The sequence below is a fragment of the Triturus cristatus genome, chromosome 10 (assembly GCF_964204655.1).
Source record: "Triturus cristatus chromosome 10, aTriCri1.1, whole genome shotgun sequence".
In the NCBI taxonomy this organism is placed as follows: Eukaryota; Metazoa; Chordata; class Amphibia; order Caudata; family Salamandridae; genus Triturus; species Triturus cristatus.
In genome coordinates, this window is record NC_140593.1 from 763,111,318 (window position 1) to 763,135,350 (window position 24,033).

At 42.2% G+C, this 24,033-nt stretch overlaps 1 protein-coding gene across 4 annotated transcripts in view; it reads right to left on the reverse strand.

The window, feature by feature from the left end:
* MRTFB (myocardin related transcription factor B) overlaps positions 1 to 24,033 on the reverse strand; it is a 275,157-nt gene that overhangs the window by 148,020 nt on the left and 103,104 nt on the right. For all 4 annotated transcript variants that reach the window (XM_085628295.1, XM_085628294.1, XM_085628293.1 and 1 more), the window contains exons 3-4: positions 14,909 to 14,964; positions 9,789 to 9,864 (exon numbers count right to left, since the gene is read on the reverse strand). In XM_085628295.1, coding sequence (XP_085484421.1) covers positions 9,789 to 9,864; positions 14,909 to 14,964 — 132 coding nt within the window. The remainder of the gene's footprint in view (positions 1 to 9,788; positions 9,865 to 14,908; positions 14,965 to 24,033) is intronic.

Below are 24,033 nucleotides of genomic sequence, written 5' to 3' on the forward strand. Positions count from 1 at the left end.
CCACGGGATAGGTAAAATTAAATAAATGCATATTTATAAAAATATTAATTAACATTTTTTAAATTAAATAAATAAATAAAACCTATTCCGTCATCTGTCGAATCGCTCCACCACCCCACTGTGCTTAACTGCACCGGCCTCGAATGGTTAATTCAGAAGAAGCTGGTCACAGGTCAGATAACTTTAGTGCTAAGAGAAGAGCACACAGTAAATACTGGGGGGCATAAAGAACTGGTAAGGGCTGGCAGGCAAGCCAAGTCTCGTTCATCTCTCAAGAGACTATAGCATTTGGAGAACCCCAAACACTCATGAAATATCCAAAAGCCAGTCAGGAAAGTGCCAATATTAATGTGTTAATCCAAAGTAATGCAGACACTTCACATCTTGGCAGTAGTCTCTCAGTAGCCATTGTAATTCAGAGGTAAGGTATCTGTGTCACTTAACGGTCACACACAGCTTTGACACAACTTCCTGGAAGCACTTTTCGATGAATGGGGCATCCTGAGTTTCACTAGATCTTTAATTTAAAATTCCAATAAAACTCAGGTATACACCTTGCAATGAATTCAGAAAGAACCTTAAACATTACCATACAGGTTTTCTGACAGTGCTCACAAAATATTTCTGTTCTATTAGTTTGTCTCAGAGCTAGATGACTTCTGCACTATGACATGAACAATTTCGGTTACATCATTACTTTTCTAGAACAGAGTGCTTTACCAACGATGTGCTATGAAACCCTCACGGTTATCATTTGATTCACAATAAGAATTGTTTGTGAAAATAATAAGAGTTTACGGCCTGGTGTATGAAATTTCCATTCGCAAAAAGTGGTTGAAAATTGTACACCGCTTTTTTTTGCAAAGAGAAAGGATTTTTGTGAACAGAACAATGTACTAATAGGTCAGTTCACAACATTCCGAATTGTAGTGGGTCGCATTCCAAGCTTCTTCATCAATATGCATGAGATAGGTCATAAATTGCGACTCAGGACAATTGTATCCCATCACAAGGATGGTGGCCTACTGGGGAGAGCAGATAACCATGTCTGTGATTGCTTATTGGATAAAGTGCCTTTTTTCTAAAATGCAACCCATTTTCCTTATAGAAAATGGGCTGCATTTAAAAAGAAACTGGTATTTTGTTTGGTTGAGAATAGGCAGTGGTACGGTGGACCACTGCCTCCTTTCAGTCAATTTCTTTTAGTTTTTTAACGTTTTATCACAATTAATATATTTATTTTTTATTCCATTTTTTTATTGTTTTAAGTCAAGGTTTAAGAAAATACAGATATAAGAGGCAGGACACTTGCACATAACAGGATAAGGATAGCAGTTACAAACATGCTGTGTAAGAAGTCGGGTAGCAAACATGGCTCAAGATATAGTTTGTCCTATTGAAGATAATGGTATATTACAGATGAGTAAACTGAGTTACTCACTAAAAGTAGGATTGTGTTTCAGTTATATCAGAGGAGTCCTCGATTGCATTGTAGGTGAGACTAAAGTTGAAGATCTAAGTTGAGGGCGGGAATTCAATTAACTTTGATTGGATCAGTGAGTTGTTAGTGGTTAGTAAGAGTATAGATTACTAAGCCAAGCATACTGAGGGTGCAGGTGACAAGTCAATCGCCATGTGGTGGGGTGGGAGATAATAGAGTGTGCAAGAGTTTGGAAAAAAGAATAAAGAGAAGAAAGAAGGGATATCGGGAGCAGCGGGCCGGATTGGGGGACCCTTGGGTTGTTGGCAAAGTACATTCTGGTGTGGAGCATGGGGAAACAGGTCTGCAATGTGTGAGGTATGTGCAGTTGGTAAAGTGTAATTATGGGGAGTCAACTGTTTGTAAATAATTGTCTAGCACGTTCCAGAGGCCTCTTAAAGCATCAGTGGTGTGTGCGCTTTTGTATATAGTGTTGTCTGCCCCTCTAGTTGAACTAAGGGTGTGCCACCATTTTTCATAGGAGGATACTGTTGTTGCTTTCCAGTCTGACAGGATAATGTTGAGGCCACGTGCTACCATGAGGTCGAGAAGAGAGTGGTCTTGTTGTGGTAGTTCAGTGGGTGGTGAGCGTAAAGGCCCAGGGTTGCAGTGAGAAGTGTCGGTGTTAAGCTAACATTGAAGATGTTCTGAATACAATGAGCACAAAAATCAATTAATACAATTATTTGAAAAAAAAATAACATTCAAAAAGGGGAAGGGTTTCCCAATAGACCCCTTCCCATTTGCACATGAGTAAACATCTCCATTGAGGTGCCAGTAAAATCTCAACGTTGCACAAAAAATTGGTACAGAATGCCCTAAACATGCCCCCTCCATATAGCGATTCGTTATGGGTTTATAAACACATTTTACAATTTAGTAACATGTTACCGAATTTGAAAACGGGTTTAGTACATGACAAAAAGCCATTTTGTGGTTGCGAACCCTGTGATTTTGTAAATTGCAGGACTTTCAACTGCAATAGTTGCTTTGTACATCAGGCTCTTAGGCCATATTCAGTAAATAATATTAAGATTTTGCTCAATGTTGTTGTGGACAATTTTCTCTAAGCTTGGAAAGCCGACCCACACAGAATCTATGTCTATTCTGGGGACCAAGTGCTGTAAACCAATGAACAGGACGTTTTTCTAAATGTACATTTGCCACACTTTACGTTTCCACTTAAAAAGGCTGTTAGGGAAGTTAAGAGGCACATCTAGAAAACAAACATCTGAAAAAAGGGAATGCATTTCACGCATGTGTGGGCTTAACCATGGCTTCTTCCAGTGTGTAACTGCATACTAATTATTTAACACTGCAAGGGTTTTTGAAAAATCACTAATTGGTATCTAATTAGCTACCATTTATCAAATCTTATCAGCTTGTTAATATTCACAGTAATGAGGTACTGAAGTATGATGTGCGATAGTTAACTGACTGCGTTTGTCATTCACCGCATTTATAATCTAGCATCAACAACATGACAATTCTGGTGCCAAAAAAAGAAAAAAAGTAGTAATAAACATTTCTCCTCCTGATATTACTTGACTATTTTCCCATTACAGAATTCTTTTCTTTTGGTTCTATATTCCTTGACAAATCTCTTACAGCCTCGGTATGTTGTGCCATTTCTTTTATTGCCTTTACTGCTGCTTCCTTATTTTCATTCCCAAGTAACAACATCACATTCCCTGTAATCAACCCTTTCCCCATCTCTCCATTCCTGACACCGTCTTCACTGCGAAGGAAAGCTCTGAACTTCACTTGTATCCGGGATCATTAGAATGACTGGGAGGTCTCTCCGGGGTTAGTTGAAGCTGAAATCTAATGATGATGATACAAAGGCTTGCTGTCTTCTGGAGATGGTCAAAGCAGCCTTCAGCAGGTAGTCATCTAGGAACAGGAAAACTAATTCCGACCTCTGAAGATGGGCAGAGACCACCACTATCAATTTTTTGAAGACCCTAGGGGTGCTAGTGAGGCCAAAACGGAGCACGGCAAACACAAATGGTGCTAGCCCATGCCAAACCACAGGTGACACCTGTGGGACTGCAGCATGGATATATGAAGTACACATACTGCAAGGCCAAAGACACTAATGAGGCGCCCGGGCCCAGAGCAGATAGGATCTAAGCCAATGTGAGCATTTTGAATCCGTCCTTCCATCAAAAGAGTTGAGGGTATGGAGTACCAAGATAGGCCAGAGAGCAGCTACCGGTTTTGGTGATGAAATAGCGAGAGTAACAACCCCACTTTTCTACAAGTCTGGTACTCTCTCTATGACACCTCTGAAGAACAAAAAGTGCAGCCTATCTCAGCAGGATGGACAGATGCTCTTCTTAAATTCATTCTGGTGTGAAAGGGATACTTGGCAGAGAGAAAAGAAAAGGTAGGGAATAAGCATTTACAAGACCCATCTGTAAGAAATTGATGGTTCACAAAATCAGAAAGAAATAAAGGATACTGCCTCCCATTGAACGCGCGAGCACCTTTAAGGGCAATGTAAAGCAGTTTATTGGCTTATGTAGCAATGAAAAAGGAGTTGGTAGATTGGTGCCCCTTCTAACCCACATGTTGTCGGATCTGCATCCATGAACCCAAACGGACTAGCTTATCTATTGCATCATGGATTGGAAGGACTGTCTGTCTATACGCCAGATCTCTGGACTAGCCCCTAAACTTTCGAAACTTCAGTGAGGGCTGGCTCAGGATGGACAACGGAATAGGTATTATTTATTTATTTAATTATACCTCTTCCATCGTCCATCGGCTTCCCCCCCTGCCGTGTCCTGCCCCGCTCTGCAGCGCTTACCTGAGCCGGCCGCCGCTGCGAAACTGGGGCGGATATTGTTTAGCAGGCAATAGCCATAAGGAATGTGCAGTTGATCTACTGTCCAAAAAGCATTCCAAACCAGAGTGCTACTTCTCACAGAAGAGGTAGAACCAATTAAAGGGCATGTCCATCAGCAAAATATGAGCACTGCAAGAGAACCCAGTGGACCTCATTCATGCATATCAAGGAAGGGCCTCAATGGTGACAACCACCCTGCCATGGCAGTCCCTGGTATCCAAAACTTTATGGATAACATATTTGGGTGTGTCTTACCCAATATGCATCATTTTGGCCACGGAGTTGCTATGATCCTCCAGGATTGCGTGTGAGATCTCGCTGGCTATGTTGCTAAGGGCATGGTTGTATCAGCCCAATAGAAAGACTGGGTTTCCAGACAGCAGGGCCAAACTGGCTTAAGAATCATATGTTTCCTAAAGACATCAATCCTATTACATCCTCGTCTGGAGGGGCAGAGGGAATGAATTAGGAATCACTTTACTGGTCAGTGCCTGTACAATAAAGCTCTCTGGAGTAGAGTTGCAGATGTCTTGAAACCTGACTGTTTGCAGGTAGGCAAGAACTTGATTCTGACCAAATAGCCATCAGTGTATCTGTGAGGGCATCATTAAACAGAAGTAAAGGCTCACAGGTTGCTGGCATGGGCTGAAGTGGCGGCTGCCAATCAATTACACTGGCGGGCTCATCAGTGGCTCCAACTCTCCTCTTCCAATTCAGGCACTGCTCTCATCATGCTGCACAGGCAGCAATACAGAAGCACTAGGATTGGCTGGAGCAGACTGGCTCCATGCTTACTGAGGCACTGGGGGCCTCTGCTTGCTAAGACAGCCAGGTGCAGAGGTTTTTTACTGTACATGTCAGGCTAGCCATCGCAAGACGGCCGGCTAAAGTGGCCTGCACAGAGTAAACTGGTGGAGTGAGCACCACTCCCCTGCTGCAAGGGGCGTCCCCAAACTCAGCTCAGGCTGAAGAATAGGAAAAATAAAATGGTAATAAATTCACTTATTAGCATTTTATTTTTCACCTTTTGCGCACACTGGCAGCAGGGGGGCAACACTCCTCTGCCCTGATAGAGGAGCCACCGCTGATGTGCTACAGAATTTGTCTCTTGGTCTCAAACTGCCTTCAGGTGCATGAGAGTGACCTTATCACACGATTTAGAGTTATGTTCCGAGCCCAGGCACAAAGACACACTTTGTGTAGATCCGTAATCAACATCTGCGTCCTGCAGTTGTGGCACAGCTTGGATTCTGTTGTTTTTAGTGGGTATATCATTGCAGAGTACACTGTGAAAGTTTGGAGATCGTTAGAATACCCGTAAAGTTCAGAAGAGGACCTCCGGATCTGTGTCAGAAGGCACAGAAAGAAAGGGACTAATGTCAGCGCACACGGGTAGCGGTTACATGTGGCTCTGCTGTGTCACTTTCGGGGTGGTATGGAGCCAACCAAAGCAGAGCTACATGAAACCACCTTGTAGCGTGTGGGACAGCTACTATGAAAAATGTCCAGATCCAGTATGGCACCTGGGGGATTTTCTAAGGTGTAAACTCATTGGTTCTTCAGAAGCTGTGATTGCTAAAGTTACCTGTGAGATCTGGTTAGAGTTAACCATGAAAATTCCAGGAAATGTCAAACCATTAGAAAAACAAAGTGATTACACATTGTCAATTCTTTGACACTGAAATGGTTAACCCTGGATTCTCAATGATAACAGGAAAAGTGAAAATATCTAGTCCAGTCTTCTCCAACAAGTAGCTTGAGAGCTACTGGTAGCTCTCCAGATACCTGCAAGTATCTCTCTTGTGTGCAGAATAGACTTCTAAATTAGAAGTGTTTGCTTGGTTGAACTATACATGTATAACAGCGTGTTTTTGAGAAACAAAATGTATGTATTTTCAGGACTAACAAGCTGATGTTTGGAGGAAAACAGTTACATTTCCAGTTGAAAAATTTCAATTGTTGCCGTAGGTTACCATAAATATTGTTATTTCAGCTCCAAGATACCCTTCTTAGTGAATGTGTACTTTGCAAATACACGTTATGTCATGTTATATTTAAAGCTGATAATTGAGTGATAAATCATTTGGTACTGTGGAGCCTTATTACAAACTTGGTGTAGGACCAATATGGCGGTTTTGAATTACCTTTATAGAGGTATTGCAAATTGATAACACCCTTTCAAAATCACTGTTGTCGACCCTGCCTGATGCACTGGGGTGATGACTGCTGACCATCTTACATGGGCACTGATAATATTAGTAGCTCGCAATGATTTTCAGTGAACATAAGTAGCTCTTAATACAGAAAAGGTTGGAGATCGCTGACCTGGTCAGTGGAAAATCTGTCTTGAATATTTGATATAACTTTGGTGACCACTTTTTCTAAACATAACACCTAGTCTTTTAATACTTAAATGTCCCATTTAATACACTGTTTGCTATACTCTGTACTTTATGTAAGTGTTGTTCTGGTTCAAAAGTTCTAATACAATTAAAACATCTAGGAAAAAAATATTTGACAACCACTAGTAGATTTTGTAGTACAATTTGGCATACACTGTAAAGTAAAAATATTAAGAAGGTGGATTGAGGTATGGTAGTAAATTTAACTCCTTTTCGGGTGGTCACCTTCAGTTTTTCATTTTTTGTTAATCTTGAACTTTAACACTGGGACACTGCTATCCAGTTTTCTGGCCCCTAAAACATTTCGAAATTGGCTCAAACCTCAACTGGCAAATTAATTTATCCTATAAGGCCATAGTATATGGTGAAGAAGTACACCCATAGAAAGCTAATTGCAACTTGTGGACTGCAGCAGCTATTGTGTCATCTACAACAGTGGCAGTGAAAACGTGGCTTTAGGCCTACCATGGCAGCTGCAGCATGAACTCAGCTGTAGAGACGTGGCCAGATCACCCTTTTGACAAGTAGGAACACCGGATTTTAAATATTGAATAACTCGCCCATACATGCACCTTGCTTCCCACAAGGTGTGGTGCATAAAATGTAAGAGTGGAACATGCTTGAAATTAGAAATGGCAGGTTACCCTAGGGAATAGACCCAAAATGACATTGTCACTGGTCAGGATGTAGGTGGCACAGAGGGGATGTCAATAAATGTATTGCTAATACAATGTAATCTTTACATTTTGACCTGTACAAACTACAGGCGCCATTCAAAAAAGTATTTTTATATTTAATAAAAATCCAATGTAATATTTAGATCTATATTAAATACATGGGACATTTTTACCTTTTAGAAAATAAACTTTACCTTGCCTGAAGCTGCAGAGACTATTTTACATTAGCTCTCCAGTAACTGCCTTCCCAATGTTTGGCCTGAATTAGGTGTGAAAACATCTCCTAAAGCAGAGAAATTGGCTTGGGAGTCGTAAGTTCTTTTCTTTCCCTGATAAGAAGACCCATTGGGGTGGGTCCAAAAACTTAATTTACTTCAAAGGGGTGTTCCCTGTCACAAACGTAAGGTGACACATGGAGAGAGAGCCTAGTTATGCTGGCACAAAACTCAGTGATAGGAAAGGTAGCCCCCACAAACAGTTTTGAGTGACCACAGAGGAGGGGACTATTACCCTGGCCACACATTCGCGTGGGCACACAGGCTCTGCACAAGGGATGAAAGGTTTCCCATCTTGGATTTTGAGGGCGAGGGAGACTGTGGGATTGTTTGCAGCGGGCAAGCAGGAACCGCTGAAAATGTGGGCTGGACTGCCCTCTAGAACTCCTACCCCATTTGTTAAAGAGTGCACTGGAGTTTTTCCCACCCATAGATGGTGAACGCTACAAAACTAGACCCTCACCCAGCCTTCCTCAGAATACTTTCTAGACCTGTGGAAAAACATAAGACTAATGGATTTGTTGTCTGTAACCCTGTGACGTAACAAAACTTGACAGGGCCCCCCTGCCCAGTACATGGAGGGGGCCCCCAAGCTCCAGACCCCGCCAGGAGCTCTCAGGCCCACCCTTGCACAGTTCCAGAGATGACCCCCCTGGAGCTTGGTGCCCCCCGCACAACGGGGACTACTGGTATGCCACCGCTGTAACCTTTGAGGAGCTCTGAAGGACTTGACCTGCTTGCTCCCCCTTGTACTCCAGATAAAGAAGTGGACTCCAATGGTCATTTAGCTGACCTCCTGTGTGGCTACAGGTACCCAAATATCTGCAAGTGGCCTTTTTCATACAATTCTTAGCTGACCAGTGGCAACTGGAACTTGGACTGGATTCTGCTATTGGCCTCAGCCTGGCTTGATGGTAGTCTGTAGGTGCCTCCCTAAAGGTCCTACTATGTTTTTGTATCGGCACCAGTAAAGAGTTTAGAAACTTTTGTAAACTTTTCCTCAAGAGCTAAGGTGACCCAGCGCAAATATTGTCCAAGGCTTCGGGGTGAACTTCAGATTTATCCCCTCTGAAATGCTCCTGCATCTTGGAAAAAATGGCATAGTCCCTTTCTGTTTTTCAAGCAAAAACTTCATAAGTTCCAGAGCCCTAACAGAAACAACGACCAGCGGTTACACCTCAGAGGCTACAATTTCAGATTTGTCCAAGGGGAGGCAGCTTTTTCTTAAAAAGAAATTACAAAGTCCCATATTGGATTTAGACTTTTAACTATTTCAAGCTTTATTACTTCAAGATTTTCACCTGGATCAATCCACTTAGTGAATCAGGCCAGCGCTCGGTCACGGCTAGCCTCAAAGCACACTAGGTCCTGGTCTACTGCGTCTATAGGCAATTATTGTTACTTTCTGCTTTTTGGCACTATTTCCACTCAAAACTTCAAAAATTCATATCTCTGGATCCCCTTATTGGATGTTTGTCATTTTGGTCTTATCTTACTCATACATTTTTATCTTACATTTCAAATTGGTTGGTTGTAGAATTCTATTGTGCTTTGTGTGACTTGTTCTACTGTGTACACACTGCTTAAATAAATTTAAGCCTGACTGATTTGTGTTACGTTACCAGGGACTGAGCACAGGTTTATTTGCTGTCAGCAAGCAGAGATGTGACATATGCTTATAAATGAAGGGCACAGTGGCCTGAATTTCCCTGGGATTTTGACGATAAAAACCTTGGATAAATGAGTTTCTGCATCGAAAAATTAAGATTTTGGGCTCAAACAGTAGGCATGGCCAAAAACTACAAAAAACCCTACACTTCTCAGATTCAAAGTAAGTATGTGAGTATGCAGACATGACATTCTTTTCACAAAGACATGAGAGCAAGCATTTCCGGTGTGGCACTATCATTTCCCAAAGTGAATCCATAAGAAAAGACGTATAAGGCTTTATGGCAGCACTGAATGGCGTAAAGAGGAACCATTAAATCATTGTTGGCCCGCGGTGCGCCCAGTGCAGGTATGGGTTCTGAAACAAAGCTGAGCTGAACCACCAGAAGTAAGTTTATAGAAAAAAACACAGCATACAGCAGTGTCCAACCGTACCTTCAAGTATGTGCATCCTGACCAACTCCGAACGCTCAGGTCTGCTGCGAATTTTGTGCTTTAGAAAGTTTTCAGTCTTAAAAAAAGAAATGGTTTTGTTAAAGGAGTCATTCTTCAGGAAATGTGTCATGTTGAAATGCTGTCAAATGTTAATACAAATGAGTAACTCTAGAAAAAAAAACTGAAAATTAAAGGCCTAAAATACAGATTAGGGCTAAAATAGCAAATCTAATGTGGCACAGAATAATTATACAACAATTAAATGCTGCAAAAACATTGCAAAAGATTAAGAAATTATATTAGGAAATAGTGGGAAAAACCATTTAAACTATTCTAAATAAAGGTAAAAAAAGAAAATAGCAAGGTTCCCTGGTTTATGGCACCTTATTAAAATGAGGGTGGGTCGATGGGTGGCGTTTCTGCAATTCTCACCTTCCCTTCTGATGTTTTTAATTTTAAAATATTTAATAAATTAGTATTTTTTCTAGCACATTAATAAATAGCAGGGTGTGGTGAATCCCTGTTTATAAATGTATCAGCTACGTTTTACATCAAAAACTATTTATTAACGTTTAATGAGCGGCATTGAACTATTTGCTCTAAATACTTTTTGTCAACTGACCATAATAAAATACGTAGTATAAAAAATACAAAACACATAAAGTGAATTAGGATCAACAAAGCGGACACCTGCTGCCATTTACAAACGAGTGGGACTCTGGCCTCATGGTATATGAGGTCATCAAGAACCATTTGAAGGAATTATTGGATCATACTACACAGAAGTTACCCATTAGATATCACACATATACATATAATGCTTTTAAAAACAGTTAAAGGGAAGTTATGATTGTGAGATAAAACTGAAAAACCCTTGAAAGTGGCCTGGTGTAGTTAACTACACAAACCATAATTTGAATCCCGCCATAAAATCCTAACTTACCCATCAAATGCACTGCTTATGACCTCACATGTGATATAACAGACAGTTGGCATCACAAATTACATAATGGCTTTACTAATGATAATATAGTTATTATAGACATTAGTGGTGACACCGCTATGAAATAATGTAACATTTCATTGACCAATTATTGTTATTTAGTGATTTCTAGAGAATTAATTTCTGTTTTTTCTTGATATAAATAATGTCAAGTTATAGGCACTACATTTGGTGGGTGGTATTTAAGGAGTTCTGCATCACAAAAGAGGGAATTGGTGTTTGTTGCTATTCAATTGTCTCCTCGCCACATTGGGGATGCCCTGACTCACACTGTAACTGCTGCAGTTTACTCAATGAACCTGACAGCCCTTCAATTCATTTAACACCCTTCAGATTAATCTCAAATTATTCTCTAAGCAAAGCAATGCAGTGTATCTCATGAAAATCTATTTTTATTTAGTGCTGTAAGCTTCCAATGAGACTGACCTTTGCAAAGGTTTCTGCTCCTGACATTGACCTGGTTACCCAGCTTGGTTATCTACCATGGCGACTGGAACTCCGCCAGGCTCAGATGTGTTGTCTACTTTGTTTACAGTCTTTATAAAGCCTCCCTGATGGTTTTTCTTCTCTTTTACTCTAAACTTAAAACTAGTTGCAATTCTATGCCACCCCTTCCCCACTTCTGGCATCCTACTTTACCCTTTGTCCCTTCATTGCTGTCTATTCCTGAAAACTGTCTTGATCAGATCTCGCCTCCATCAGAAGAAAACATTCCTGAAATCCTTGACTCAAGTAATTCAGGGGCTCCCCATGATCCCTGCCCTCATCCACCTCAGGAGAGTCCCCACTACTAAGGTGCCTGTCATTTACCTCAATACAAATTGCTGCCTTGCCACAGCTTGTGTTTTTTCGCTCGCCTGAAACAGGAGACTGTGATAACCTTACTGTAAAAGCCTTCCACAGACCCTAGTGATCTCAACAACCATCTCCCCATCTTCCTCCTCCAGAGTCAAGACAAATTTTAGAGAAAGCTGTTAACGCTCTATGGTCATGCTGTTTGTAAGAGATTGCGGGTCTAGTTGGGCCCAATGTGAATTCTTCTAAGTGCATGACGCAGAGATGGTCCTCGATGCAGCCATGGATGGCAAAAGGCTATCCTAGGACGGTGCGGATTTCAGTGACTTAATCCTTTAGGACCTTTCAACGTATTTAGGAACCCTAATTTGTTCCAACCTGTTGCACAGGCTTCAGCTGAGAAGCAAAGTCTCCTCTGTCATGGGCTGCTTTGAATCCGTTTTGCCTGTGAAGTGAGTCACCGTCAAGGCATTGTATGATGAATGATAAATGTGCACCGTATATTCTATCCTGTCTTTTTCTTAATAATACATTTTATTAGCATTTTCTTTGGCATAAAAAAACATTTGAGAGCAATAGTTGAGAACATATTTGACGTAGTTTCAATGATAGGATAATTCTCAACAGTACTTTTGACTTGTAGACCATTTTAAGATCCCGCATAATGTTTCAATTGAGTCTAAATCTTGCATCTCTGTATACCACTGTAATGCATCAATTCCCCCTTCACCCCCCATCTTCTAGTGCTTCTGCAGGGCAGCCCTGGGTATTATATATTAGCTTTTACATTAGTCTATAGTTGTTCATAACAGCTGACTCTTACTGATGTTTGGGGTCCAGTCTGCCTCCATCGCACTTCTTGCTACCCCATTTGTCCATTGTTCTTGTATGGGTGGTTTGTTCTCTACTTGCACACCAGCTCTTAAGCACACAATTTCCCTCAAACACTGACCATCCCTCTTTTTAAAAAAATCTGAAAAAAATTGTTTTCACCTCTAGGTTTATCTCCTATGACGAAGACATGAGCCTAGCGTGAAGACACCCTCGATAAACTGTCCACTTTAGAAGCATAGTAATAAATCAAGCAATCTGTGACATCACACACTGCTCACAACTCCTGCACCCCACTGGGCTCAACATTTGCCTGGGAACTGCAGGCTCTGGGTTCAGGATCTGGCATTGGTACAGGCTTTAATGTTTTCACCCCGCCACTAAATCCTGCTGAACACGTCCTTTTACTATGTCCAATTGGTTCTGAGTGCAGGGCTGGGGTTCACTGACCCACACGCAGAAGAGCAAAGCCAGTAGCCATTTCCAGCAGGATCTAGGTGCACGGTTCGGCCCTCAAATGCAGCTGCAAGGATGGTCTACTACTGTCAACATCTAGATGTTTCTCAAACAAATCCATACAGCGGGAAAGGCTGATGCAGTTACATTTAGAGAAAACATATCCTTACAGACATTAATTAGATATGTAAGGCTGCAGTTCTGCTTTCAAATTACAGATATCCCTGCAGTGGGCACACAGTTAGAAGGGCTGTGCTTACACTGTCAATTAGCAGATGTGGGAAATAGCATTAATTCACACCTTCTGAGATGCCATTGATAATGATGATGCCATATTTAATTGCACCTATGATGTCCTTAATGATGGCATTTCTGATGTCATTTACAGGTGCACACTTGCTAGAATCATATATCCAAATAGGCTTTCTTACAAAAGGAAGCCACCAGTATAATTTTCAACCCTTAGGCTGCATTTCCCCAGTCAATTTAAAGATGTGTGAAAGAGCAATCATGTGAAGCTTCAGTAAACCAATCCATGATGTCTACAGAAAAGTGATGTCACTGATTATTTAATTTGTGGTGCCATCTGTGATATCTTCTGTCCAGTCATTGGCTGTACACTGAGGCCCGGTCCTTGAACACAGTCTTTAGGCCATGCCTGGAAGGGAGGTCCCTCTGAAGCCGGTGGGCCAAAGCTTTTAACCTAAGAGCACTGTAATGAGCATTGAATATTCTCTGTGTTCATTGGTATCTCCACAGTGCCCTTGTCAACAATTAATTTCTAAATTACCAGTTGTTTCATTCTCTCCCACCCCGCTCTTCCTTCAAGTTTTTCTAAGTTCTTTGTCAATTTGTTCCTACAGCAAGTCATGGTTTGTCACTACAGTCGCTAAATTTTATAGCTGCATTAATATATCCTGATGCAGAGTTCCGAATGACAGTAGCGGTCCGTGGAGGGAGTTCGGTGGGGCAGTGAGCCGGGGGGGAGGGGCAGGGTGGGGAAATGTAAACACCGGAATATGGATAAACGGAGGTAAGTACACATTTAAATAAATAAAACAAATTCCTTTGCACGCGCTGCATCGCTTTGCGCGCGCTGCATCGCAAAATGCGATTCAGCGCGCGCAACGAAATTCGTTTTATTTATTTAAATGTGTATTTACCTCCGTTCATCCATATTCCGGGGTTTACATTTCCCCACCTTGCCCCTCCCCCGCCCCGCCTCACTGCCCCACCAAAATCCCTCCACGGACCGCTACTGCCGAATGACTCTAGAAATCAGAAAGTTTTGGCAAGCAAAAAATGATTACTTTCTAGAATGGTACATTAGTTACATGGTCGAATCACATGTATTGTGTCCTTTAACTTTATTAAGGTAGAATCTGATACATGACTTTGATACATGTCTTACTGGAAACAGAAATTTGCAAGCATTCACCACGTGAAGAAGCAGTAACGACTAGCCGAAAACAGAAAAGAGCAAAACGTCGGGAATTCACCTATTTCCCAATTTATTCTACAACAAACTGCAGCCATTTTAGCTAGGTTAACAGGTACGCCACCAGTAATAATGTTGCAGTGATTTATTATATAAAAACAGGAGCAAAATAGTCCACTTCCCACGAATGCCAGCATTTTTTTCATCCGGACTACTAGCCAAAATTAAGAGCCCTAGATATAACTAATATGTTTGTACTTCCTCCCATTCAGATGCTGTATTTAGTCACTCCTACCCCAATCACCACAGCAGTGGGCAAAGGAGAATTTCCTTAAACCACACCCACATGCATTAACACTTACTCCCTTGCAGAACATTTCTGCGTTACAGTGGGTATACATGACTTGAGAATTTGCTCAACGCCAGCCGCAGGCTTTGGTTTTGCAGAAAGAGTGGGTCATGGATTTCTACTTCTGCAAAACCGCAGTTTTGCACATGCACTTTAAAATAGGATCAGAACTTTTTTGTTCGCAACTGCCTTGAATAAAAAAAATATCTGGACAATATTAAAATACCATCCAGAGAGAACTTTCTTACCCTGGCTCGTTCCAAACTTTTGATCTGTTCATGGAATGCAGCAGGGCTCTTCAAAGCTGAATAGGGGAGAAGGATGGAAACAAAAAGTTAGATTGACAGGTAATGATTACTACACAAGATATATACATTCATATAGGGGTCAAACTGCTTGAAACCATTTTCAAATCTGGATCAGTTGAAATAATCTTCCTGATTGGTTTATGCGGTCTAACACATCCCATTCAGTCTCACTATTATTAAAATGATTTTGAAATAGGTAATCTGTTATCCGCTGAATGCATCTATGTGAGCGGTGATGAGCTTCTGTAAGGAAATCCATCTTGTCCTAGTGTATTGCCCTAGATTGTTGATGCAGGCTTTGGGTTTGCGCATTTACTAAAAGTGTTAGAACCAAAGGGCCAAAAGTTTCACAGTTTTGCAATGGACATGTTTTTGCACACATTTTGTATACAACCAACTCTATCGTCCCTTTTGAACAACCAAAATGTGGTCAACATAACTGGTTCCTCAGAATAAAGGGTATCACGAAAACAAAACAAGATTCTTACGAATAGCATGCAGTGACAAAAACACAACCAAACTTAAAGTGATCAGAAAACAATGAATACATATCTTTTCCTTGCGAACATGTGATCATTTTCTCCAGTATGAGGACCACACTCAACTGTATCTCAACATCATGGAGGAGAAGAATATCAACCTGTCCTCCCTACTACATGTAATTAGCCTTTTCAGTTTACCGCGCAAGTATTTTTAGCCATCAAAAATATATCACTGGTATAATTGTTCTGTTAGTCCTTTTCATTCTTTATTTCAGACTTAGGGGTTGATTACAATGTCGTCCAAAACCTTTTCCGACCGAATGGGTTCTGGAATAATTTCTGACCGAATCGGGTTCTGCGAGTCCATCCGTTCGATTATGATGCTTCCAAACATCGTTCGTTCGGTCGGACTCTCATTGACTTCAATGAGAGCCTGTATTCCGAACAAGAACACAGGCTCCCAATGAAAAAAGGGGTAGTTGGGGAAAACCTTGCACCCGGTGGCAGGCACCCCATGTTGCCTGGCACACTATACACTGTGCATGGTTGTAAAGAGGGGTCCCATGGGAACCCCCACGGGCAACATCCGGAGGCCTACGGATGAAGGTGGGCCTGCTACAGGTCCCCAAAGTCAGATTCCGCCAACAGTTTTGTGTCGGACAAACCGATTTGGAACGGCTGTCCTCATTGGTCATCGTTATCGCATGTTAGGAAACCGTGTCCATAGAGCTGTACGATTCACCTCCGAACGACTCGGGCTGCCCGAGTTTCCTTTCATCATAATCGGTCGTTCGGAAAGGAATCCGATTGGGTTGGAAACATAGGTTCTGAATCGGATTCGCCGAATCCGAATCTCGTTCGGAGCCTTTCCGGGCAACATCGCAATGGATCTCCAAGATGGGTTATCTGACTTTTTTTGCAGGTTTATATAGCGCGGACTCGATCTGAAGGTATTGGAGTGCTTTACGTGTCTTCTTTTAATTGTTTTGATCTCTTTTATACTGCACGCTATTAACTGCAGGCTAAGTGTGTTTAAGAATATTTTAAATAATTAGTTAAGATACGATTTTTTTGTTTACATTTGGGTGTCATTTCTATAAAAGGATGATGAAAAATAGCTGTGATTCTTGTATTGTTTGCTTTTCTTTGTGTTTCTAATTTCATGTTTCTTTTTTAACAAAAACGGGTTTGGATTTCGGTCCACCAGTCAGTGCAAGTTGTTTTTGTTGTGCGATTATTTTTAGTTTCAGAAACTGTTTGGAAGTTCTTCTCAAGGTTTTCCAAGGACTTCTTGTGTTTTTGTTGTAGTAGTGGAGTAACAACGTGGAGTTAGCTGGACTGCTGGTAAGCACTTTTTTAAAAGGTTGCAAGTTTTTGTGTTTATTTAGTTCATTAGCACAGTGTTTAGGCCTGTCCCTTGATTACTATGGGTAAAATGCTACTGCAGTGCAGCTGATAAATTGGATGTCAAGTTGTTTCTTGGTCGAATGTTTTTTGTTTTACGTTTTTTGTGGTAGTTGTCTTAGGTGAGGATGGTGCAGCGGGTAAGGATAACAGATTGGTGAACTGGTGCATAATGTAGACATGCACTGGCAAGGCCAATTGGGTTGGCAATGGTAGCTAGCCTTTTTTTTCTTGCATCATGGTGTTGGAAAAGCTTTATTGTTGGGAAAGCTACTGGGTCAACAAACAAACAAACAATTGGCTAACGGTAAAAAATTATTTTAGGTCTCAAAAAGCATGCATTTTCATAGTAGTCCTCAGCACATACATTTACTAATTAGTGTGTGGATGTGCTCCTTGTAAAAGGGTAGAATGCGCTCAGCGGGAAGTTAACCAATGGCTGAAGTGGGCTGATCCACCGCCCCACGGCTGTCAGCTGTAGTAGGTGGAAGGAAAATGTGAATGAAGACCAGTGGATGAAGATGGCAGGTTAAAAGTCCCTACAAGTAAGTATGTTATGCAATGAAAAAATCAAAAGTGCTTGGTAAACGCACTGCCCCATTCACCAACTATTGCTCCACTATATAAGCAATGAATGCTCAAACACTTAGTATATCTAGGGATACAGAGCCTCTGCAGAGCCCAATAGATCTCAAGCTGAGATATGATTGGCTGCCACCACCTCAAACAGGAAGTGGTGGCAGCCATCTTAGGACTCAGGACTTGGTCCTGCCTCCTATAAAATCTGAAAAAAGACACAAGGGGGCAGGGTAGGAATACCCTAAACCCTTAGGCCTGGTGTTGGGCTCCCAGAGGGACCCAGCCTGGGCCCAGAAACGGTTTTTTATACTTTGCAGCAAATTTGCTGACAATTCGTAAATTCACAGAATTGTTTTCCTCTTTAAAACAAGCTTATGACCTTAGGTAGCTATAATTCACATCCTCGCCATGCACTGTTAATTACCCCACACATTACATCACCCATGACATTTATGACATCATTGATCATATCAATTCCACATTTGCAGTGAAATTATTAAAAACTGTGCATGGCGGGGCGCGAGGTATAGTCAGTCTGGATAACTATAAGTGGTGAATTTCAGTAGTCTTTAGAGTTTAAAATGTATGTTGTAACGGAACATTTCATGTAACTATAACGTTACTTAGCCTTCGTATATATATATATATATATATATATTAACGAGTTTTAGTCTTGCATCCCACCAGGCCTCAGGAGTATAACACAACCTTGTTATTTATCTTAAGTGTGCAGTCTGAGCATGTCACCTAGTCAAACCAGCACGATATTTTCTAAGGAGCTCACTCCTAAGAAAATCAACAGACTGCTGGAAACTAGTTCCAACTCGTGCCAGCTTGCCCTTCTTTACCTGCTGCAGGTTCATGTTTTTAACCATGACCATTGGCCTATTTCTTCTTTGATGGCACGATGTTGACTATCAACCAAGCATCAATAGTGAATAGCATCTTGAATAATGCTTGTTTCATAATAATCCAAAGTATTCTATCCACTAAACTTCTCTGTAATTTTTTGTTTGAGCCTAAGTCATACCAATTATAGATAGAATCAATAATTGTTTATAAGCACAAACTGGCACTGCTTGGCCGGTTGGTATTAAAATGGTGGTGATCAGTTTGATTAGAATTAATATGCATTAACAATGATTGACGTCTGCATTACTTGGTGTAAGGATTGTGTGGGAAGATGATAGCATGAAATGGTAGGTCACTTAGGGCCATAGGGATGAAGCCAATTTACGATCACAAACGCTGAAATTTACAGAATTTAAGCGTTTGCGATCGCAAATTAGCAGTGTGCAATGTAGCACACAAAATCCCCCTCACGATATAAGGACTCGCAAACTGTGATTCCTTAAATGCAATGTAAGAAGCACAAAAGAAAGTGCGATTTGGCCTTAAGAAATCTCAAATTACCACCAACTTCAAGTTGGTGGTAAATTGCAATTTCACTTAAAAATGCACTATTTTGCATTTTTTAAAGTGCCATGTGGCGCACATACATGCCCTTAGGGCATGTATGTGTGCCACATGGGAACACATGCACATTTCAGGGGTGCAACAGGGTGTCCTTTTGACACCCTGGCACCCTTGAAATTGCATTCTCAATTTGCGATTCTCTAATTGCTAATCGCAAATTAAGAATGCCTTCCCATTCATTCCTATGGGCCTCCTAGCCCATAGGAATGAATGGGAAGGTATTCCTTATTTGCGAATCTCAATTTGCGATTCGCAAATAAGGAATATGTGGGATTCGCAAAATTATTAGCAAATCCCACATACATAGCATTTTGCGATTCTCAAATTGTAATTCGCTGAAAATCGCAATTTGAGAATCGCAAAACTCTTATTTTCATACATACGGCCCCCAGTGTCATAATGTCTTTGAACTGGTTCAGCAGCACAAAGGAGTAATTTGGATATCTGTCAAGACGAGTGCTGCCTCTGTGCCATGGAGGCATATTTGTCATGTAGCCTTTTGAACTTGCCAGGCCTAACGTGGCGTTGCAACAATCCTTAATGTTGGATTAAGGTTATATGAAATAAATGCCCCTCTGCATCAAATTCCTCAACCTCCTTCCACAGTTCCAACTGTGTAATTCCATTCCCTGTTCAACGTTCTGGATTTCCCAGAGTGACAGCGCATTGTATCTCATCCCTGGCGGATAAGGTATCAGGTACAAGTAAATTTAAACGGCAAAAAAGCCAGGGTTGGTCTGACAGCTAATTTAGCTGGACATTGTTTGTTTTTTGGGTGGGGGGAAATGTTGTACTTGGGGGAGCCTTGTTTACTTTTAGGGATAAAGTGTTTTGCCTGCTGGAGGGTCTTAAGACCTATGCAAGAGCTACAGGAATGGAGTTACCTCTGAGAGGGAGTGCAGTAGGTGTAAGGTGATTGGAGGTTTTCACAACAGGTAACATAGTCCTACTGTACAGAACATTTCCACACTGGCAGCAAAATTAAGCGTTTTACTTCAGTGTGCAGTCTGCATTTGATCGGTGGATGAGCCTTTACAGTGGAGTGGGGTTCACAATGATCAAATATCGAGACCATGTAGTTGGGTCCACCGTGTCAAAATGAAAGTTGTCATGAAGTTGACTTCCTTCTCGTAATGCAATCCGCAAAAGTGTCCAGTTCTAGTTTTTCTTCACAAACAAACTGCATTACGTTTGTATTACTGGTGGAGAGGCAGCATGGGCCTACATCTTCAATGCCAAAAAAAGTCATGTTCCTCTTTGGTGGGGCAAGATAGTCGGTGTAAAGGGTTGAGGGTCAAAGATCTGTTAGGGTGAGATTTGTCTAATTCTAGACGCAAAGCTGGTACTTTTAACCATGCTTTTGCTGTGTTTCATAGGTCCAATACAAATACCATGACATGGAGTAACCCACCTGTAGTTGGGGTGATTGCTGTAAGATGAAATTAGGCCTTTGGGCACTGGCAGGAGAGTCCTATTATACTGGCAAAGCAGAGAAGTTAACAGTGGCGGCTGCTGTCGGGTCAAAGTGGTAGGGGGGGGAGGGAGACAAAAAGAAAAAACATTTTTCTTTTTTTTAAAGTACCTGAATCCTGCTGCATCACCGCTCTTCTGGCTGCACTGCAGGCAGGCACAGGTTCCCAGCCTGCCCTGCGGCCAATCCTGACACTGCTCTCACACAATGAAAGCAGCATCAGGATTGGCCTGAGCACCGAAGATTGGCGCTCCCAGGGAGACTGTGAGCCTGTGTCTGCTCTCATCAACCCGGCAAAGCAGCTTTGTTTGGAGACAGCTTCAGTGCGCATGATGGTTTGGACGGCCTCAGGCGGCCTGCCAAACCATCATGCACACTGAATGCAGTGCCCATCACTCCTTCTCGGTGCCTCTCATCCTGCTGCACCATCCCCAAGACTACAAGGTAGGAAAAAATAAACAATAATAAACATAGTTTATTATTGTTTTATTTTCCGAGTTTTGCAGCCGCTACTGCTGGCGGGGGTGACGCTCCTCCATCATTGTGGAGGAGCCGTCGCTGCTCACGTTAAATAGATTGGGGTCTATGGAATCTGCCCCTCTGATAACCCGAATTGGATCGTGGTATATCCTTATCAAGGATTATTAGGTCTCGCCTACGCAGCACACATGCGCTGAATAGGAAAGAGACCTTTAGGAATCGGCACAGCTTTGCGGGGAAAACGTGCACACGTTGCATTGCTTCCAATGGCAAGGCGTGCACGTCTGGCGATTTCCTTGTGGGAGCGAGCTTTTTCGCCATGTGTTTTCAATTATCGCTCCTGGCGCCGCTCCCTCCCGCAATGGAAACGGTTTCACTTTTGCCGTTTGTTTTGTTATCAGAATGACAACTTTCATTTGAGCGCTGACGACTTCCCGATTATGTCACACTGTTGTTTACTGCAACTTTATTTTTATCTCTTCCGGGATGCTTACGTTAATGCTGGTTTGTTTTCATAGGTGATGTATCCTAGTGGAGATATGCGGGTCCACTTAGCCCTTCATCCATGTGAGGTCTATAAAACGGGTGTCGTTGACTTGGTAATAAATACACCTAACAGCACACTTTGATCAGAAAAATGGTTGAGTGCGCTATAGAAGTGTTATTGTTGTTTACAGGGTGCAGACATTATTGAAATATTAAATAAAGTGACACATTTATGTGAGCATTTTAATCATTCTGCATTATTATACCCCTGACCTTTGAACCTGGATTTTGTATTTTTTCTTTCTTGTAAGAAACATGAGTTGATGATTAAGATTGTTGGCATGTTAACTATGACACCCGAGTTCTAATCTCGGCCAAGCCAATTCTGTGATCCTGGACACATCTGTATGTCTCCATGTGCCCCTGTTCCATTATCTGCAAAACTAGGGGTGTTTAGAAACAGACGACTAACCATGTGGACTAAGTACTGAATAAAAGGTGGGCATCTACATAAAAAAGATCTGACGCTCCCTCCTTTTGTGATTGCGCCACGGAGTAATTCTATCTAGCCGGGTCGCAGGCGCTCAAATGTAGCTGGAAGGCAGAGGAGCTGACGCTCTTTCAGTATTTATGCCTATAAAGATGCATTATTTCATACTTTATTAATGTGCGACTGCTTTTGGTTGATTGAGTTTTGCTTGTAAAGTGCTAGAAAGGTTAGTCATTCTCAGCGCTGCGTGCCCTCCTCCTCGTGCTCTCACCGTGCACATGAGGCAGGCAGGGAGTGCGCACACGGTCCGGGTACATTGTTTTCCATGTGTGCAACAGTAACATGCGCCCCTGCCTGGGTGGGGGGAGGCAGCGGAAGCAGTGCTCAGGCACTGCCCCTCCAGAGGTGGAGGGGTTAAGGCGCTGCAGTGAGTGGAGCACCGACCCGCCTCAGCACCTGGTGCTGTGCAGACACTGTTTTGTGTCAGGTTTCCTTGCCGCTTTCATTATAAGGCGCGTCCCCTCCACCCCGGGAAAGGGACACACCCCACCTCCACATTTCTGTTCGTATCGGCCCTCGCTCAGCAGATGGCTTAAGTTTACGAACACACACCACATTTCTTTGTTTCCTGCTTGTAGATTGCCAGCAGGCAGACACAGTACTACATCGTACAAAAAATAACCTAAAACAACATTAAGCAAATAAAGAAAAGTGAAAACATAGTTTGAATGTTTGCGCAAAATCTAAAAAAGCACTTTTAATAGCCTAGTCTAAACGTCCAGGATGTAAAACACTTTCTCTACCATCCTTTTCAGCCCTTCTGGTCAGCGGGTGGGGTGCTTCACCCGCTCTCTGCCCTCTCCTATGTCGTGTTAAAGGAGTGTCACGCCTCTCTTGGTCCCATACTTTCTTGGGGGAGGTGTGTGGGCGAGGGAACAGCGAGTATGTGATGAACGTGCTTTGCCTCGTGTCTTTCTCATGGCCTCTCTTCAACATAAGGGCCCCTATATGGGTAGGTGATTTATAGCTGTTATGGTCTCGAAATGGCCTAATTTCCCGACACACTTCTTCCTCTGCCCTCGTCTTATTGTGCTCCACACACAGCTCTCACTCTCTCTTTTTTCTTCACTTCTCCATCTCCCTTCCCTCTACTTTTTCCGAACACATTTCTTCTTAACACATTTCCCTCACTAACTTCCGTCCTTCCCCTCACACTACCCTCCGTCCTTCCACTCACACTACCCATACTCAACCCCTTCTCTGCGGTTCGCCTAACAAACTTTCCTTCCTCTCTCTCCTCCCCACGCACCTCGATGCTCGTTCCCTCTGCTGTCACTGACCTCCCCTCACACACTCCTCACGCTTCTCGCGCTACCTTCTGTGCTCTACCAATACATAGGTAATCAGGATTCATTGGTGAAGGCGGTAAACTGGCCCCCGGGCCCAGGAATGACAGGAGCCCCTTGCCCCATAGTAATGGCTACTTTTTAATACCCAACGATAGTGCTGGGAGTCTGTTTTCTTGGCTTGCAGTAAGGCACTGGCACCCTTGCTACACCGTTGCTCTTCACATTCTTATTTGCATTTGTCCTTACAAACACCATTTTTGCCCTTCTTTCCTCCCTTTTGCTTGCTTTTCTTCCTCCTTATTCCCACATTCTATCCCGACTTTCCTTTCCCACACTTATGGCTTTTTCTTTTTTATCACTCACTTACCCTTACTTACCCTCATTTCACTTTGCAGCCTCAGCCTCCATTTTCATTCCTGTGCTCCCCATTCTCTTATCTACCTTTGTCCTCCTGCACTTCCCACCTTTGTCCTGATTCAGTTCCCCTGACACCCTTGCGCACCTTCTCTCCAAACCCCAAAACATTTCTATCCTTCCCCTCACACATACTTTTCTTCTATACTGTTTCCCTCTCACATTTCCATCGTTCCCTTTCAAATAGGGCCTCTCACATCTTTTCTGATTCTCTCTTCAAAAAAGCCCCCATATCAACTTTTCTCCTTACCAATTTTCCTCTTTACCATTTCTCTCACAAAACCTTCTTTCATTTTCATTTACAAAATCTCTCTCACTGACTGACTCACTAACTAACTGACTGACTCTCACTGACTGACTCTCACTCTCTCTCTCACTGACTGACTGACTCTCTCACTGACTGACTATCTCTCTCTCTCTCTCTCACCAACTAC